Source organism: Miniopterus natalensis, chromosome 2 (assembly GCF_054644295.1).
Source record: "Miniopterus natalensis isolate mMinNat1 chromosome 2, mMinNat1.hap1, whole genome shotgun sequence".
Lineage (NCBI taxonomy): Eukaryota > Metazoa > Chordata > Mammalia > Chiroptera > Miniopteridae > Miniopterus > Miniopterus natalensis.
In genome coordinates, this window is record NC_142082.1 from 95336231 (window position 1) to 95354678 (window position 18448).

The window sequence follows — 18448 nt, forward strand, 5'->3', positions numbered from 1 at the left end:
CTTAGGGACAGTGACCGACTCGTACTGGGCGCCGGGCGGGCGGGGACAGCGCCGGGCCGCAGGTGGCGGCGGGACCAGGAAGCGCGGGCGGGGCAGGCCGACCGTGACGCGCGGTCACGTGACGCCCGTGGAATGCCAACAATGTAGCGAATGTCCCACTTGGGTCTGCGCGTCTGAGCGGAGGCACGAGCACCCGGGAAGATGGAGCCGCCGCCGTCCGCGCCGCCGCCCGGGGCGCCCGAGTCTCCGCGGGGCCACCAGCCGCTGCCGCCACCGGCGCCGGGTCACCCGGCGCGCGAGGCCCTGGAGCCGCGGACGAGGGCGCCCCCGCGGCGGTAGACGGCGCCGAGGTGAGGCAGGCGAGCCGGGGCCGGGAAGTTGTGTGCCGGGGCCCCGCCCGAAGCCGCCGCCGCCGCGTCGTCGTGGCCCTGGTCGCCGTCGCGGGCCCGAGTCGGCGGCCGGGAGGTCAGGGCGGGCGGCGCCGCTTTGTTGCGCGGGGCGGGCCGGCGAGGGACAGCGTCCGCGCGGGGCCCGCCTCCGCCGGAGCCCGGGACGCATCCTCTCCTGGGGCCGCGCCGTCGTGTGTCCCCTCCCCCGTCGGGCCGCGCCGTCGCGTGTCCCCTCCCCCTCATCCTGGGGCCGCGCCATCTCCCGTCTCCTCCCCCTTCCTCAGGGGCCCAGCCAGCGCCCCGAATGTTCCCTCCTCACGGCCGCGGCCCGGACTCCGGGTCAGTGGCGGGCTCCGGGGGCTTGGGTCTGGCCACTGTGACGCGGCCTCACACGACTTAGCCCCACGGGACTCGGGAGGGCGGGCTCCGCTGTGCTCACGCTCTCCCCTGCGCTTCTCCTCGAGCCCTGCTTGGAACAGCGCTCCCGTCGGGGACGTGCCGGCTTGTGCAGGCTCCGCTGTCGGGACGGTCCCACGTCCCAGTGCCCGGGGCGGTGGATCCCGCCTGGGGAGAACACACCTGCCTGTGCGGGCTAGGGTCCCGAGTCTCCTGCCGCCCACTGTCCGGCGACAAGTCCTTTCTTGCTGGGACAACCGTGGAAGTACACGTTGTTTGTAGGTCTGCTTATGTTGACAAAGTGTTATAAAACTTTGGCATTTTCATCCTCATATGGGACAGAAGTGAGAGCGTTCAGAATGTCACAGGAATCCTGACTTAAAATGATTTAACCTTCACTTATAAATCACAGCGTGCATTTGGCAGGTAAAACCCAAGGACCCAGCAGTGCTTTTCCCAGAGCAGTCGGGATATGTATATTTTTACTTTTATTTTATTAAAAAGTATGTCTTTATTGATTTCAGAGAGAGGGAGGAAGAGGGAGGTAGAGAGAGAAACATCAATGATGAATCATTGATCGGCTGCCTCCTGCCTGCCCCATACTGGGAATCTAGCTTGCAACCCCCTTGCATGTACCCTGCCCCGAATGGAGCCCGATCTCCTGGATCATAGGTCAGTGCTGAACCCCTGAGCTGGCCGGAGGATATGTACATTTTTAAAGCAGAGTTATTCCACATTTTACCAGGAAACATGAATGTACTAAAATTTGAATGGAAAGTCACAAAATGGGTGTGATCTTCATACAGCTATTATCTTAAAATTTTTTTTTTTAATCCTCACCTGAGGATATATTTTTTCCATTGCTTTTCAGAATGTGGAACAGATGGAAGGAGGAGAGAGAATGAGAAAGAAACATGGATAGATTGGTAGCACCCCCACATGCCCCAACAAGGGCCTGGAGATCCAGCCTGCAACCCTGGGACCTGCCCATGGCTGGGATCAAACCCCGGACCCTTCAGTCCCAGGCTGAGGCTCTAATCACTGAGCCAAACCCACCGGGGCAAGGAGGGGCCTTTTAATAATGGAGAAAGTAACTAACAGGTGGCAGGTTATTAGGAAATTTATACTAAATAGACCTGGCTCCATATTTTTAGTAAAATCTCTGCTTCAATCCCTATGTGGTGGGCCACTCTTTCTCAGTGCCAAATCAAGAGACTAAGCTGCTTTATCTTTTATGTTTCTTCTTTAGCAATTGTTGTAATAAGGTAGTAACAGAAAGATCTTCCAAAATAAGAATGCAGACTGTTTAACAAAGCCTATTTTAAATTATTATTAACAAGACACTATATTAGCTTCATACAATTTGGTCTCATTATCCAGGTATATAGAGTGCTGTTTAAAGAATAAATCAGCATTGTTTAAAGAATAAATCAGCATTCTTTTGAAATTAAAGTTGCTGAATATTAATAAATCTCCAAATGTTAAGCAATATAAAGTGGTATCTGAGCAGAAGATGTCATGCAAAATTACTACAGTGAATTACTAGAATCATGGCATTTACCAACTGGAAAAGGGACTCTTCCAGGCTTTCTATCTAGTTTGAAAAGTTTGACTGAAGCGTAAATTGGAGCTGTACATATTTCTTAGCAAATCACAGGGTTGGTGGGAGGGATTTTCCTTTGGTGGGAGGGGACTGTTTTTACAATAAGATGCCTTGTTATTTTAAATGCTGTGTTGTAAATAGCCAGCCCTGGGCTCCTAAATCCCACTGTGTGTGTGGTGGTGGAGTGAGTGTTGACCACTGATAAATTTGCTGTAAACACACAAGAAGGATTTTGGGAAGCTTTGGGGGGGGGGGGGGTGTTCTGTTTTTTCCTGGAAAATTCAGACCAGCACAGTTTTTGAAAGCTCCTTTTATAGTTTATTTCATGGTTATAATAATATGAAACTTCTAAACAGTATTCCTTACTGATTTTTTTAAAACTGTGGGCTCAGAATACAGAAGATAATTCTATGCATTTACTTTGTCTTGACTGTAAATCTGCTGTAACAAGGAGCAAAATATCCTAATCAGCAGAATGAAGGGTTGAGCTTGATAATTCCTACAGTGACTGACTTCCAGCTCAAAAAATTCTCTGAACTTCCTTCCTTTTAAAAAAGCTCGTTCTTAGTAATTTCTCTCAACATTGGGCCTTCAAATTGTACAGGTTGGGGGTGGGGGTGGGGGTTACCATCACCTTGTATGCTGGGTGGGTGCAGCCTACGAAGTGAGGCTTTATTATGTAGGGCACCTGTGAGTGGCTCCCAGAGTTTGAAGGAAGCCCTGCTTGGGCCACTAGTTTACTACTAGTCAGCAGTTCTCTCAGTACTTTGAAGGCTAATATTATCTGAGTTATAGTTTCATTTTGAAAGTATTGTTAAAACAAGGTAATGTTGGATATAATGGCTGTCATGCTAAAATTAGAATGGAACTCTGACATTGCTTTACTGTTTGCCATTCACTATAGTAAAAATTTATGTCACTTACCATCTAGACCGGGGTGAGGAACCTTTTTTCATTTGGATATTTATAACATCATTCACGGGCCATACAAAATTATCAGCTTTAAAATTAGCTATGAGAAAAGCTCCCAGATTTATTGAATTTTGAGTCCCACCTGCAGTTGCCTTGGCAGGGCCAGACCAAATGATATATGGTCTGGTGCTGGATCTTCCCCACTCCTAATCTAGACCGTCAACTTAATTGTGACAGGTGATTTTTTTAAGTTAATTGCAAACTTTTTCCTTATGTGCTAATATTTGACATTCACAGGAATTTTTCTGCAGGCTAAATGAAAAGTCTCATATTTAGTAGCAGTGGTTTGTATTTATTGTCAAGTAATGGATACAATATTGTGGCATAGGCATGTGCTATCACCTCTAAATGAATTAGGATGCTAGGGATCTTCTTAAGAATGTAAGTTGGGCCATGGTCTGTGTGGCTCAGTTGGTTGAGCGGTGTCCCATGCACGGGTCACTGATTTGATCCCTGGTCAGGGCACATACCCAGGTTGAGGGTTCAATCCCCAGTCAGGGTGTGTGGGAGGCAACCATTGATGTTTCTCTCTCACATTGATGTTTCTCTGTCTCCTTCTCCCTCTAAAATCAATAAACACATACTTAAGAAAAAAAAAAGAATATAAGTTGGCTTTTGAATGGAGTGTAGGTCTTACTGCCTCTAGGCAGTTATCTTGAGCTGGAATGCTATGGACCAGCACATTCCATTACTAATTAATTTCATCATACCTCATGAATCTCACTCCAGTGTTTTCTTTTTTTAAAAAAGTATATCTTTATTGAGAGAGAGAGAAACATCAGTGATGAGAGAGTCATCATCGATTGGCTGCCTCTTGCAGGCCCCCAACTGGGGACGGAGCCTGCAACTCAGGCATAGTGCCCTGACCCGGAATCGAATCACGATCTTTTGGATCCTAGGTTGATGGGCAACCGCTGAGCCATGCCTGGCTGGGCTCCAGTGCTTTCATTAAGTGGACTCAAATAGTACCTGCCTCCTCCTGAACATTATCTGCCTGTTCATCTTCCTCTTCTGTTTGAGCCTTTTCACAGGAAGTTCCAGATTCCAAGAATAGCTTCACACTTCCTCTGTCAAATCACATCCCTTAGCCTTTCCAATTTTGGTGAAACACTCCTTTCTCTCGGAGATTTTCTCCAAATAGGCACGTGCACTGGGATTCTTTGGAAAGTTACACACAGTATTACCTCTGTGTTCTGACTTCCTACCTGGGTATACCTGAAACTTGGAGGGAAGGGGGTGCACAGGAGGGAAGGCTTTCTCAAAGAGTGAAAAATCCCTGCTGGGGTCTAGAGTGGAATATGAGACCTATCCTGTACCCTATATCATATGGATATCACATACAGAGGTAATGGAGAATGTGGTGGTTTGCTTTTCCCCCTAGATTGTAAGCTTTTTTTAATCCTCAGCTGAGGATATTTTTTTCCATTGCATTTCAGAGAGAGTGGAGGGGGGGGGGAGGCGCTGCGGGAGAGAGAAACATTGATGTGAGACACATCAATTGGTTGCCTCCCATGCATGCCTCAACCAGGCCAGGGATCCAAGCCTGCAATCGACGTGTCCTTGCCTGGAATCAAACCCATGACCCTTTAGTCCAAGGGCTGATGCTCTAACCACTGAGCCAAACCAGGCAGGGCTAGATTGTAAGCTTTATTTAGAGGTGAGACCTGTTCTACCTGGGTGAGACCTCATAATGTCCAGCAGAGTATTTGACCCACATATGGCACCTCTAAACCCACTGTGATGACACTTCATTGGAGAGTTTTCCTGGATTCTCAGAGAAATCTAATCACTGATTACCCTAGAGATCCTCATTATGAGGGTTAGCCCCCTGTCATGTGGTTTCTGAGCCTGCACAGCCCTGGCAGGTACATCAGCCTAGTGGCTTATGACTCTGACACACTGAAGGCCTGGCCTGTCTTCCTGATTTAGTTTCATCTTTGCTAGGTAATTATAGTAAGGATATGATTTAAAGATTAACTGGAATTTTAGGTCCAAGAAATTCTGTTTTTAAAAACGCCAACAGGTGCAGGTCCTGAGATACACAGGTTTGGTTGGTTCCTTGGTTGGTGCTTGATTGCGTTTGGCAGCCAGTGTGGGTTCATGAAGCATTAAGAGAAATTAGAATAAAAATTCTTGAACATTTGATTGCATTTTCTAGGATTGGATTGAGAACTAGGATTGGGTTGGGTAGGGCCAAGTTAAGGGATGCTTAACATACTGCTCTCATACTGTTTTTACATGAGCCACCTATGTACACTAAGTGTAGGATTTAGTACTTGTCTCAGCTCCAAATTTGAAAATGAGGTGTTTTGTTCTATGAGTTGTGTTGCAGTCTTAAAGTTCCAGTGTCTTGAAGTTTCTTTTAAAGTATATTTAAATTAGTTGATGATACCAAAGAAATGTCCAAAGTTTATTTTGCGTGATACCCTCATTTTTAAAGTTCACATCAATGAGGCCTTATGGTCATATTTATAAAATTTGTGATGAAAGGAAATTTCCATTTGTTAACTCTTATTAGAATGATATAGTAATGCCTGGCCGGGCGTGGCTCAGCGGTTGAGCGTTCACCTGGGATCCAGGCAATCGGGCTTTGATTCCTGGTCAGGGCACATGCCCGGGTTGTGGGCTCGATCAATGACTCTCTCATCATTGATGTTTCTGTCTCTCTCTCTCCCTCTCCTTTCCTCTCTCTGAAATCAATAAAGGCATATTTAAAAAAAAAAAGATATAGTAGTGTGTTAGAGTAGCTCATCTCCAGCTGTAATCTTAATTTGACTGATGAGTATTTTCATGAAAAACCTTTCAGAAGTTCATAATTTGGCCATGAAAGCCACTGTCTTAAAACTAAAGTCTAAAATATAAGGTCTCAAGCTGAGAAAATACTTTCATTCTTTATGAGACCAAGGAAAGCTTCATCCTTTCCAAATGATTTGGGCAAGAACACAGTTTGTCCATAGGTACTATTTTATATATTTACTTAAAATGGCAGGGACAATACCTCTGGTATTCCTAGGATCAGTGCATCCTATAAGACGAAGGAGATGGAAAGAAAATGAGAACAGGGCATGGTATCCTTTTCCTCTCTCCGCACAAGGAGCCCTCCCGTGGTGGGCTTATAGGGTGTCACTGAATAATTCTTCAAACTTTTTTGTATGTTTGAAATTTTTTATTGTAAAGTGTTGGTGGGGGAAAAAGACACCAGGACATCTGATCTAGATTCTGTTTAGGGGAGCATGGACTTGGTATTTCTTGGTTCAGGCATAAACACACACATCAGCACAGAAATGTGGTATCACCTGTGCTGGTTGGTTTTATAACTGCAATGTTTGTGAGACACGTGGGCTTCAAGAGTGGGACTCTGCAGAAGCCGCTCCCCACTATATGTTTCAGCGTCCTAACATGGAGGTGACAGTGCGTTAGGGAGGGTGTGTGCAGTACATGGCAATTTAGGCTTCCCTCTGCCAGGGGACTTTGTACCCAGTCCAAAGGTCCAGTCTTTTCATCATGTAGCTATGTTTGTAAAGGAAACTATTGTTCAAACACTAGTTAGCTAGATGTGAATAGTTAGGCAACTTATTTTCCATTTTAAAAATCAAGGTCACATATACATAATATCATTTTAACCATTCATAAGTGTGCAGTTCACTGGCATGAAATACATTCACATTACGGCTGCAATCATCACCACATTCTATACTCAAAACTTTTTCATCATCCCAAGCAGAAACTCTGTACCCATTAAACAGTAACTCCTTCTTACCTCAGCCCCTAGTGATCTCCATTCCACTTTGTCTCTATGAATTTGACTGCTCTGGGTGCCACATGCAAGTAGAGTCATACAGTCTGTGTCCTTTAGTATCTGGCTTATTTTACTGAGCATAATGTTCTCAAGGTCCATCCATGTTGCAGCATCATAGTTATCAGACTATAATAGTTACATGTAAACTTCACTTAGGAACATTTCATTTGGACCTGCATCCTAACTATCAGAGAGAGTACTGCTACTGCCCAAGTGCCTTATGCATACACAGTCATGTAATACTCAGTGCTCTCCTGTGTCACCATTTTATTATTTTATTTTATTTTATTTTATTTATTTCATTTTATTTTATTTTATTATTTTATTTTATTTTATTTTATTGATTTTTAGAAGGAGAGGAGAGGGGGAGAGAGAGAGAGAGAGAGAAACAATGTGAGAAACAAACAGTTGCCTCCCGTACTCGCCCCAACCAGGAATCGAACCCACAACCTTTTGGTGTATGGGATGATGCTGCAACCAACTGAGCCACCCGTCAGGACAGCAATACCTTCTTTACATTGCCTTGGTGGCAGGGTTTATGACTGGTTTAGGATTGGAGGGGACAGACTCACAGGGGTAGGTGATTTCATGTGTTCATTCAACAGATGCTTCCTGGGTTTGTGGACCTGTGTGACAGGCAGTGAGTAGGTGCTCTTGCCCTTATGGAGCTCGAAGTTCTTGTGATTGAAGGGGAAACAGGCACATCAATCATGTCACACTGTACTAGTGCTGCTGTGGGGGAGGATTGAGAGTGAATAGGGCTACTAAGATGGGGTGGGGGGATGGGGGGCAAGAAGGCCCTTTTGTTGAAGGGCTTTTTAAGCTGAGAATTCCAGGAATATAAGTGAGTCCAGCAGGGAGGGAAATTTGTTTTGAGTGGAGAGAACCATCTTGCCAAGTTCCAGAGGTAAGGGAGAATTTGGCACCTTTAAACTTGCCCAGGGTCACCCAGATTGAACCTGGTTCTGGTTGTTTGGAAGGCACGCAGCTCCTTGAAGCTCAAATGCTGCTCAGGACAGTACCTTGGGCCTGGCTGCAGGCAGCTTTCAAATAGTAAGTCTAATGATTTCAGCTTTTCCTTTCTGCTTTTCTCTCTTTCAAGATGAGAGAAAGACACTTTAACTTTTTTTTTCTTTTCTGAATTTTAGAGAGTGTTTATTAAAGCTGGGGACAGTGAAACAAGAAAGGGCTGGGGAAATGAGCCTAGGCTGGTCTGCTTTGGGTCACTAAGAAGTCAGAGAAAAGGGAGCCTTGGGGACAAGTTTGGGGGTGTGCCTGGGGTAAGCTGCCTCTGCCAGTACTTTAACTTTTTAAACATTATCACGCAGTCATTTAAAGAGGAGTCACTTGGACTGAGCATGAAATACCTCCATTTCTACATTCACTTTGGTACCTTTTTCACTACGCCCATCTGCATTTTGCCCTGGTCTTGTTTCCTGACTTGATTAAAGCCTTTTTGTTTAATTCTGGGTCCTGGACTTACTAGTAATTCTAATCATTGTCTAGTGTGTTGTTCATTACAGATGAGTGTGATCCCACACACACTGTCATCTGTGATCCTCAGAGCAGCTCTGTCAAATAGAGCAAGGCTTGTCAGTGAGCAGGAAACTGAAGCTCAGAGAGGTGCAGTGCAAGCCCATATCACACAGAGCTAGTGCCAGAGCTGGGCGGAATCCAGGCTCCCAACCTCCAGCTGCTTTTTTTTTTTTTTGCACTGAAACAGCCATCTTCTGAATCAACCTCCACCAGCCTTATCCTCACCTCCTAATAGCTGCCCTCCTCCATCCACACTCTGGCTGCTCTCTTGAAGCTTTCCACTGTCCTGATGGTCATCAGCTCTGGTTTCTAAACCAGAAACTTGGGCTTCATCTTTCAAGCCCATCTCTCTAGTGAACACCACCAGCTTCTCTAGGTTCCACCTCTTAAGCACTACTGAATTGCCTACTTCTAGCTTACCCTCCAGCTACTACTATATTTCAGACTCCATAATTCTTGGGACAAAAAATTTTTTTGTTTAGCAGTAGCTCTGTACTTTTATTTATTTAATCCTCACCTGAGGATATTTTTTCCATTGCTTTTCAGAGAGAATGGAAGGGAGAGAGAGAAACATCAATGCGAGAGAGACACATTGACTGCTTGCCTCCTGTATGCGCCCTGACTGGGGCCGGGGATCCAGCCTGCAACCCAGGTACCCTTGACTGAAATCGAACCTGGGACCCTTCAGTCTGCTCTAACCACTGAGAAAACTGGCTAGGGCTGGGCAAAATTTTATTGTCACTTGTATTATACCATATTTAAATAATTAACTTCTGTGTCTGTCCTCCCCATCTTGAACTGTAAGCTCAGAAGTTGGTCATTATTTTCTGCATCCCTAAGACCTAGTAACAGGGCCACCTTGTGTGGGTGTTCAGGTTGTGTACCCCCCGAGGGCCCTGCACATGAAAGGGCATGCTTCACATCATACAGATACTGTGTGAGGGCATGCTCAGCCCACTTGGAGACTCTGGGCCACTCACAAAAACCTGAACAGCAGTAGAGAGTCAGTGGCACACACGTCATGCACATGTTTTGGAGAGCACATGTGATCACACTCCTCCCGTGTGACTGTACTAAGGCCATTACTTTCTCTCCTGTGCCTTAGAGGTCTAGTTCGTACTCTTCATTTGATTTGGACTTTACTTGCTTCCCCTCACCTGGTGTGATGGATTGTGACATGTGGTGTCGGTATATCTAAGAGTGGGCCAGGCTGCTGCCCACAGGGCTCTGGAAGGCTCCCTAGGGTAAGAGCTGCTCATGTTGTACAATAATATGGTAGTAAAACAATTACTTGAGGAAGGAGTACTTTGTTATAATCCCACAAAAGTACCACATAAACTACTAGGGGCTCTGCCAGTAACTGCACAGGAAGTACTTGGTATAATGGTGAAGCAAGGTCTTGGAGCTGACCACTTACTCAACTCCTCATAGCTCTGGGGCTGGAGCCATGTGGGCATCAGCGGCCTTAAGGCAGCAGCACAGTTTGCAGTAGCCCCAGACCAGGAACAACTCACATGTCCTTCCGTGACAGAATGGATAAATAGGTATGGTATAGTTATGCCACGGAATATTACTCAGCAATGAACAATTTGGCACACTATTGCCACACATCACGTATAAATAACCAGACATGGTGTTGAACAAAATCAGTGGGATACAGAGTATAGACCATGTAAGCCCATGGATATAAGATTCAAAAATTGGTCAAACTAACCCCTAGTGTTAGAAGTTGTGAGGGTGGTTCCTTGAGGCATTGGTCTTTGGAGGGTGGGGCTTGTAGTGATAGACTCCTTGACCCAGATGCTGTTTGTAAGAGTGTGCTCTTTGTGAACATATGTCAATCTATGTTTTGTGCACTTAAAAAGTATGGACCCAGCTGGGTATCTCAGTTGATTAGAGTGTCATCCCAATACACGAAGGTTGAGGGTTCAATACTCAGGGCACATATAAGAATCAGCCAATGAATACAAAAATAAGTGGAACAACAAAATGATGCCCCCCCATCTCTAAAATCAATTAAAAAAAACAACAAAAAAAGTATGTTAAACATAAATACATTACTTCTACCTCCTCCCAAAAGCCTCACTGCTGTTCTAGCTTTCAATAGCTCCTTTTCAGACTGAATTCTAGGGAGCACATTCAAGCTTTAGAATCAACTAGAGCCGTCTCCTTCCTTTGCTGTCCCTGACTCCCCTTGTGTCTGCCAGTGAGGCTGGGCAGTGAGGATGTCCCGTGTCCTGGCTTTGACTTCCTCACAACTCTTTTTTCTTTGACGTGGGCCATCTCTTGTAGCCTTTGCCCTTTCTTAGCTCCCTCTCTTTAGTCTGCTGGTGTCACTTGATGGTCATTTACTGCTGTTCTAAGAGATACCAGTTGGGAGGGACAGGAGCTCTCCTTCCCTCACCCTAACTGCTCCATTTCATGGCTCTGTAAGCAGGTCACTAGCTGGGTAAATGTTCCATGTGGTGGTTGCTCCCCATCTATATCTTTAAGCCCAGACCCTGGGCCAAGGTGTAACTAGTTCCTGAATCCAGCCTCCCTTGCTCCCAGGGGTTGCTGCTCCTCACCCAGGTTTCATCATCTACCTGTAGTGCTGTGGTTGTCCCTTCCAGGCCACCTTCCTGCTGGCTTCCAGACTCAGCTCTCTAAAGGACACTTCTGGCCAGGTTACTCAGCTAAACTGCAGATAGTGGTTTGCCATCTCTGCACTGAGTCCAGAGAGTTAACATGGCCTTAGAGATCCTTCCATATCCAGCCCCTGTGCACCTCCTCTTCTCATCCCTCCTGTACTTTTCAGGAAGAGCCTCCACCCCATAGATCTAAACTTGGTGGATGGGTGGTGCCTGCAGCCTACAGATTCCTCTGCTGTTTTGTATATGCTGTTCCCTCTGGCTGGAAATCCATTCTTCCTACCCTCAGATTTGGTTAGCTCTGCTTCAGTTTGCTGACTTTCTCCTTTATTCTCCCATCTGTTGAGTGATTTTTTTTCTCCTTTTGGGCATCTTTTTTTCTTTGAAGCTGTTTGTTTGCCCACCACACCTTCACCTCTCACTGGACTGTGAACTTGCTGAGGAAAGATTTTATTCTTGTTTATCCCAGCAGTGCCAGAGATTTAGGCAGTTGGTAAATGTAGATAGTATGTGGGTGGGGTATATGAGTGGATGGTGGTGGTGGGTGTGGTGGGGATGAGTATATCTGCTTATTGTCAAGCCCCTCCTTTGCCTTAATTGTTTATTGTGAAGATTTATCTCTTTTGTTTTAGTTTTCAAAGAAAGGGAAGGAAAGGAAAGATAGAATGCAAATGATTTGTGTGAATTCCCCTAGGAGAAGCCATACCTTGTGCCTCAGTTCTCAGACATCATCACTCAGGAGTCTCCATTCATGTTTTGTTGAAATATGAACTGGGGTTTCAGAAAGAGGTATTTCACAACAGATGCTTAGACCAGGAAGCCACTGAAATGAGTGTGGTTGCAATATGCCCCATTTTACACCAATTAAGCAGAGTTCTATGCTTCTGGCCCATGGCCAACACAGACCCAGGGGACTCAGCACTTGGATCTGTAGTTCACTACCTGCATAGCCTTACAACAGTCCTTTCAGTGACTTTAATATAGTAGATGTCATGCACTAAAATACAGGTTTCGTGTTGAAAATTTAATTTAGTCTGGTATTTTCTTTCTAAATGCAGTCAGTCTTCAGCTACCTTGAGAAAGGGGACGGTTGCCCTGGTTGGTGCTGCTCAGTGGTTAGAGTGTCGCCCAAGCACTGAAGGGTCTTGGGTTTGATTCCCCGTCAAGGGCACATACCTAGGTAGCCCCTTTGATCTCCAGCCCCGTTGGGGCACATGTGAGAAGCAACCAATCAATGCGTTTCACATTGATGTTTCTCTCTTTCTCTCTCTCTCCCTCCCACCCTCTCTAAAAAAAAAATCAATGGAAAAAATATCCTCCGGTGAGGATTAACAAAAAAAAAAGAGGGATGGTTATGACCCTCCAACCTCCCACCTTTAAAAAAGGAATAGAGATTTCAATGTCATGTCTTTGGGTTTGCTGTTGTATATGGTTATGTAATAGATCTATATACTTTAATTCACATAAAACTTTTAGAACAAGCCTGGCACATGGCACATAGTAAATACTGGTTAAATACTAGCTAGCTTGATTTTTTTTTCCAGATAAAAACATCTGAAGCAGTTTCATTTCATAGTTCTAAAATTCTTTACTGAGACAAAGTTCAGCACCCTTCTTTCTCTCCTTTTAAAGAATGCTCTTCCCTGGGTCAGTTTTTTTTTCAGCCTGGAGAGCACCACCTATGGGCCTCAGTGCTGGGGTTGTGGCAGCTATTTGAATAACCATCTCCTAAGACACGTGCATGGTCTCACTCAGTACTCACCCCCATCCCTTACCAAGTGTTGTCATCTGCTCCCTAGAGGGAGGGTGTGGGGGGTTAAATGACTTTCCCAAGGTCACCCAGATAAGTGACTTGAGCTAGAAACTTTGCTGGCTGCTAAGAGCATTGTCGGGGGTTGGTCTTGACTTTATTTTCTGAATGCAAGAACAACAGTGTACAGTGAATTGGGCCTGTGGTAGGTAGGTGTAATAACTTGGAAAATGCTAAAGCTGTTGCTGATCTATGCTTACAGCTTTAATTTGTTCCTAATTTGGTCACAGTGCACTCTAAGAAAACACCCACATGTCTAAGAAAACACCTACTAGTCCCCTTTCATGTAAGTATCAATTTCTATAAGAAAGATATTTTTACTTTGGTATTTAGGTAAAAGTACTGGTAAGAAGTTGACATATTTATAAACAATCAAGAAGTAGTTACTGTGAAAGTCTCCTGATACATTGTGCTGGAACTTTTTTTTTTTTAATGGAGGTCATAATTGTGGTTGTCTTGTAGGTTTGTTTTTTTTAATATGTTTTCATTGATTTCAGAGAGAGGAAGGGAGGGGGGAGAGAAATAGAAACATCAATGAGAGAGTCATTGATCAGCTGACTACTGCAGGCCTCTTACTAGGAATTGGTCTGCAACCCTGGTATGTGCCCTGACCCAGAACTGAACTGTGATCTCCTGGTTTAGGTTGATGCTCAACCTCTGAGCCACGCTGGCTGGGTTGGAACTACTTTCAATTACAATATAGGACACTTTCAGTGTGATAAGTTTCCCATTTTCTCTTTCAGATAGTGATGATTTTCAGGAAATTTGTGAGGGTTTTATAAGGAAAAATTTCCAAAGATATGGACCACAGCTTCAGGTAGGTGAGAGGTTGGTGAAGCCCCGAGATAAAGGACAGCAGTATGGACCAGGAGGAGTTGATTGCTTATTAGGAACAAGCCAGAAATTCAAGACCCCATGTAAGAAAGTTTAACCCCAATACTTAAGCTGTGGATTTCAAAATGAAATTATATTACAGTGAAGAATTCTTGCCTTGAGTTGAATATTTATTTGTCAATGCCAACTTGTGGAGATTGGCTTTATTGCAGATTACATAGTTCAGGAAACATCTTGGGGCAACCCTGGATGTCATGTGCTCTAATTGGAGTCCAACAGTTTTTTTGTCATTTCTGAGACGTGTAATGTCTTCTTTCTTGATCTTTCCAAGTGGAATATTTTCAAGATTATTGTCCATTTCTGAAAAGTGTTATTAACATCATGTGAAAAGCACAAATGAACGTTGTCTTCCCATCTTCTTTTTCAGATAGTGATGATCTTCAAAATGAAAGCTCCAGAAACTTTTGAGTTCTCTATAGGAACTACAAAAATTGAAGGAAAGAAAATGTTTAAAAGGAAATTATTTTGAAACTATGTTTACAACTAACTGATACTGTTCACAGTTTTTAAAAATAAAACCGTTTAAGAAGATTGTATTTATGGTAAGAAGAAACTGGACTAACAATGAGGCCAAAGACTTTTCCTGCCACGACTTACTCTGGAAACAGTCGGCAGCGACTCCAGGAAATTCGTGAGGGGCTGAAGCAGCCCTCGAAGTCTTCCACTCAGGGGCCGCCTGTGGGACTAAGCGACACTTCCCTGGACACCAAGGTCCTGGTGAGCAAGGATGTTGCCCGGCAGCAACAACCGAGAGCTGCCCCAAAGTTTGGCCCATACCAGAAAGCCCTGAGGGAGATCCGATACTCCTTGTTGCCCTTCGCCAATGAATCAGGTCCCCCCGCAGCTGCAGAAGTGAACCGACAGATGCTACAGGAGCTGGTGAACGCTGGCTGTGACCAGGTGGGTGAGCTCCCAGGGCTGGTGTGGACTTCACAGTAAGGGTTCCCCATGAAGGAGCTTTGAGTGGTTCACTACTCAGAGAAGGGTTTCCAGGTTAGAAACCCAAAGCCCTCTATGTGGATCATTGAACTGTTCTCCACTTTCTTTCCAAAAGGGTCTTTTTAGCTGCTTTTCCTGTTCAGGCAAGATCCAGAAGTTTCTGAATACTGCTGAGTTGGACCCCAGTGTATGTCCTGTTTTTGTCCTTGACAAGGGCTCTCTCATGGAGTCTTTTCTGTGGGGTTTAGTTGGGCTTATTCTAAACTGTCCTGGGGAAGAGGAGACTGGTTTCCCTTGTTTTTGGTTTGTGCATTTTTAATTTTTTACTTAGTAAAGGGAAGGTTGATTAACACAAATTGGCAATTCCTTAACTGTTTTCTGCTATTTAAAAAATAGTTGATATGCTGTTATAAGAGATGTAACTATAGTACATCTAACTTTGTATATTAAGAAGTGAAAAAGACTAGAGAAATCTTTGAAATGGTGGCAGCACAGGCTAATTTCTCAGTTGCTTAAGAATAAGGGACCATTAATGGAGGTGGAACTAATTATGCATAAATTCACCACTTATAGCTGTACCTTTGTGATCCTTTAGCAGTTCACAAAGCTGAATAAAATCCAGGTTGAGGGGCAAGGCCATATAAAATGGAACCAGTGCTCACTTCAGCAGCACATACACTAAAATTGAACGGAACAGAGAAGGTTAGCATGGACCCTGTGCAAGGATGACATGCAAATTCATGAAGTGTTCCATATTTTTATTGGTGATTACAAAGTAGTCACAGGGATTTAAAGTACAGCATAGGGAATGTAGTCTGTAATATTGTGATAACTATGTATAGTGCCAGGTGGGTACTGGAAATATTGGGGGGACCACTTTGTAAAGTATGTGATTGTCTAACCACTATACTGCACACCTGAAACTAATACAAAATAATATTGAAAGTAAACTATAATTGAAAAATAAAAATAAAAAACACACAAAATAAAATAAAATGGAACCAGTGTTGAGCCAAGGTAAAAATGTAATTAGTAAAATGTAACTAGTAAAAATTTAGTTGCTTTATAAAATGACTTCTGAAAGCCGATCCTTTATTACCATCTATCATCTGAATAGTCACAGTTGCACAAAAATGGAAATAGCTTAGGTATTTTTGCTGCCTTGGAAAATTATGACTTCATGGTCAGAGTATATCAGGATGGCTTCAGCACTTTTAGTTTCTTAGAAATATTCTAATTATGCATTCCTGGCATCACAGTCACAGGAAAAAGCTAACAGGGACCTCTGTTATGTCTCAAAGTAATCTCAACCTTCCTGTTGTAGTTTATTGCCATAAAACTTACCTAGAGAATTTAATTTCTCGGATGATGTGTTCATGAAACTAACCATGTATTTTGTAGGGCCTTCCTTGACACTTTGGGGTATGCTGTGACTAACTTGTGTATAGTGAGCAATTGTTATGTTGAGAGTTGCTTTTATAAGGCCCAGGGTCATGAGTGATGTGGTATGGAGTATCCTAGCAGTGGAAGCTGACAGCAAAGGCATGACCTTTCTGACTGTGAACAAGATATGCTGCCAGGTACAGCCCCTGACAAACACAGCTTGGTTATTTGAGAGGAGGGGGTCAGGGGGCTCCTGGGGAAATGCTGGACTGACATTGCTGAGACTTGCAGCCCAAGAGCAAAGCTAAAACTCTTCTCCTGCAAATCACTTGCAAACAAAAGAGGTGATCAGAGCTAGGTGTTCTTTGCAGTTGTGTTTCAGCTGTGACAAAAAGAAACAATTCAAGCAAATAATCCAAAATACAGGTGGGATCTCATTGTGGTAAAATCCATTAGTGATAATTACAGTGCAAGAAATAATGAAGCTGGTGCTGTTTCCAATACAGTAAAATATAAGTACAGTTAAACTGAGGCTCATGACACCAGTAAAGTTCCCATCAACATTTAATTTATGTTAATTGTTACCAGAAAAGACTACATTTACCATATTTAATACTCTTGAAATAACTCAATCAGTTTGGTGTATAGTGTTACTTTATAAAACTTTAAAACTGCTTTGCCTTCACAGTTATCGTCCAACTCAGACTTTTTTTGTCCAGCAGAGGTTGTATTTGCTTTCAGAGAATTCTAGTTGGAAAGTCAACTCACTCTGTCCACCCAGATAATGTGAGAGAAAAAGATCAACATCACCTCTAGAGCTGTGTGTATCTTGAATAAAGCTGCTTGTTCAAATTCCAATATAACAGGTACAAAGAATTCCTATTATTGGAGCTTTCCCCTTTGTCTCCCATTGTAGTACCTATTAATTGAGGTTCAGTTTTGTTCTCTTGTATTTTGAGTCTAAGTACCTTTTTAAACCCTATATTCATCAGAATAGCAATAAACTCAGTGTTTTCCTGAGGTCTTACAGGTGTTTAATGGTGATACACACTCACATGCAGTAGTCTGTCTGTTGCACATGCACACACACAGACACACATTTTTCCATTTTATTTGGACTAAGACTTACTGAAAATATTTAAGTGTTTATAGATGAGTATTTTTTAAAAAAATTTTGTTACAATAAAATTTGTGTTAAAAAAAATACATGATTCCTAAGTGTATAACTCAGTGACTTTTACCCAGCAAATTACACCCATGTAACTAGCAGGTATGTGTATATTTTAAATAGAAATTTCTAGAAAAGTAAAGGACTTTTAAGTGTTGTCTATGTAATGGCAATATAGATGTCAAATGATACAATGTTCATCTTTTTCACATAACTTACTGAAGACATAATTTTTATGGGGAAAAAACAAGGTAAATAGATTAATTTTCCTTAAGGAAGGCGCTTTTATTTAAATATACATGTAAGGAAGTGGAAAGATGTGTTTTGGTTATGAGTGTCACTTTGTGTCATTGGATACTCATATTACTGGAATAAGTAATAGCTTCAACTTAGCTTTTACTTTTTATTTTATTTTTATCTTTTATTGATTTTTAGAGAGTGGAAAGGAGAGAGAGAAACATAGATTTATTGTTCCACTTTATTTATGTGTTCATTGGTTTCTTCTTGTATGTGCTCTAATTGGGGATTGAACTTGAAACCTAGATGTATCGGGATGGTGCTCCAACCAATTGAGCTACCTGGCCAGGGCAGCTTTTACTTTTTATAGCATTTAGTTTCACTTTCTCTGTTCATCTTTATGGTCTTAAATGCCCAAATTACCCGTTTTTCCTCTTTTTCTTCCTGACAAAGTTTTAAAAACCACTTGTTTGATTTTGCAGTAATGTTAATATGTGTAACATTTCTGCTTCTCAGAAGCATGTGACTTGTGTTCTCAGTGCATGGTGGGAGGCTAATAGGTGTGAGGGTGCTCACTGCACTCAGAGTACAGGGTGTGCAGGGAAAGTGGGGCTTGGGGGAGCCAGGAGCTGATTCAGTGGCTCTCAGTCCCTTAGAATAACAAAGCAATTTATAATGTATGTCCTCTGGAG

The 18448-nt window shown here is 43.4% G+C and overlaps 1 protein-coding gene and 1 non-coding gene across 4 annotated transcripts in view; both read left to right on the forward strand.

Moving 5' to 3' along the window:
* Nucleotides 1-268: 268 nt before the first annotated feature.
* LATS2 (large tumor suppressor kinase 2) overlaps nt 269-18448 on the forward strand; it is a 77464-nt gene continuing 59284 nt past the window's right edge. The window contains exons 1-2 of one of the 3 annotated variants that reach the window (XM_087814410.1): nt 269-350; nt 14397-14929. In XM_087814410.1, the coding sequence (XP_087670536.1) occupies nt 14594-14929 (336 nt within the window). In that variant the 5' untranslated portion in view covers nt 269-350; nt 14397-14593. Of the gene's footprint in view, nt 351-9326; nt 9348-14396; nt 14930-14970; nt 17218-18448 lie in introns of those variants that run through there. The other 2 variants (XM_087814411.1, XM_016203537.2) reach the window with 2 other exon arrangements.
* Nucleotides 15623-15728, forward strand: LOC148093753 (U6 spliceosomal RNA). Its single transcript, XR_015714187.1, has one exon. It is a non-coding gene; the product is annotated as a U6 spliceosomal RNA (small nuclear RNA).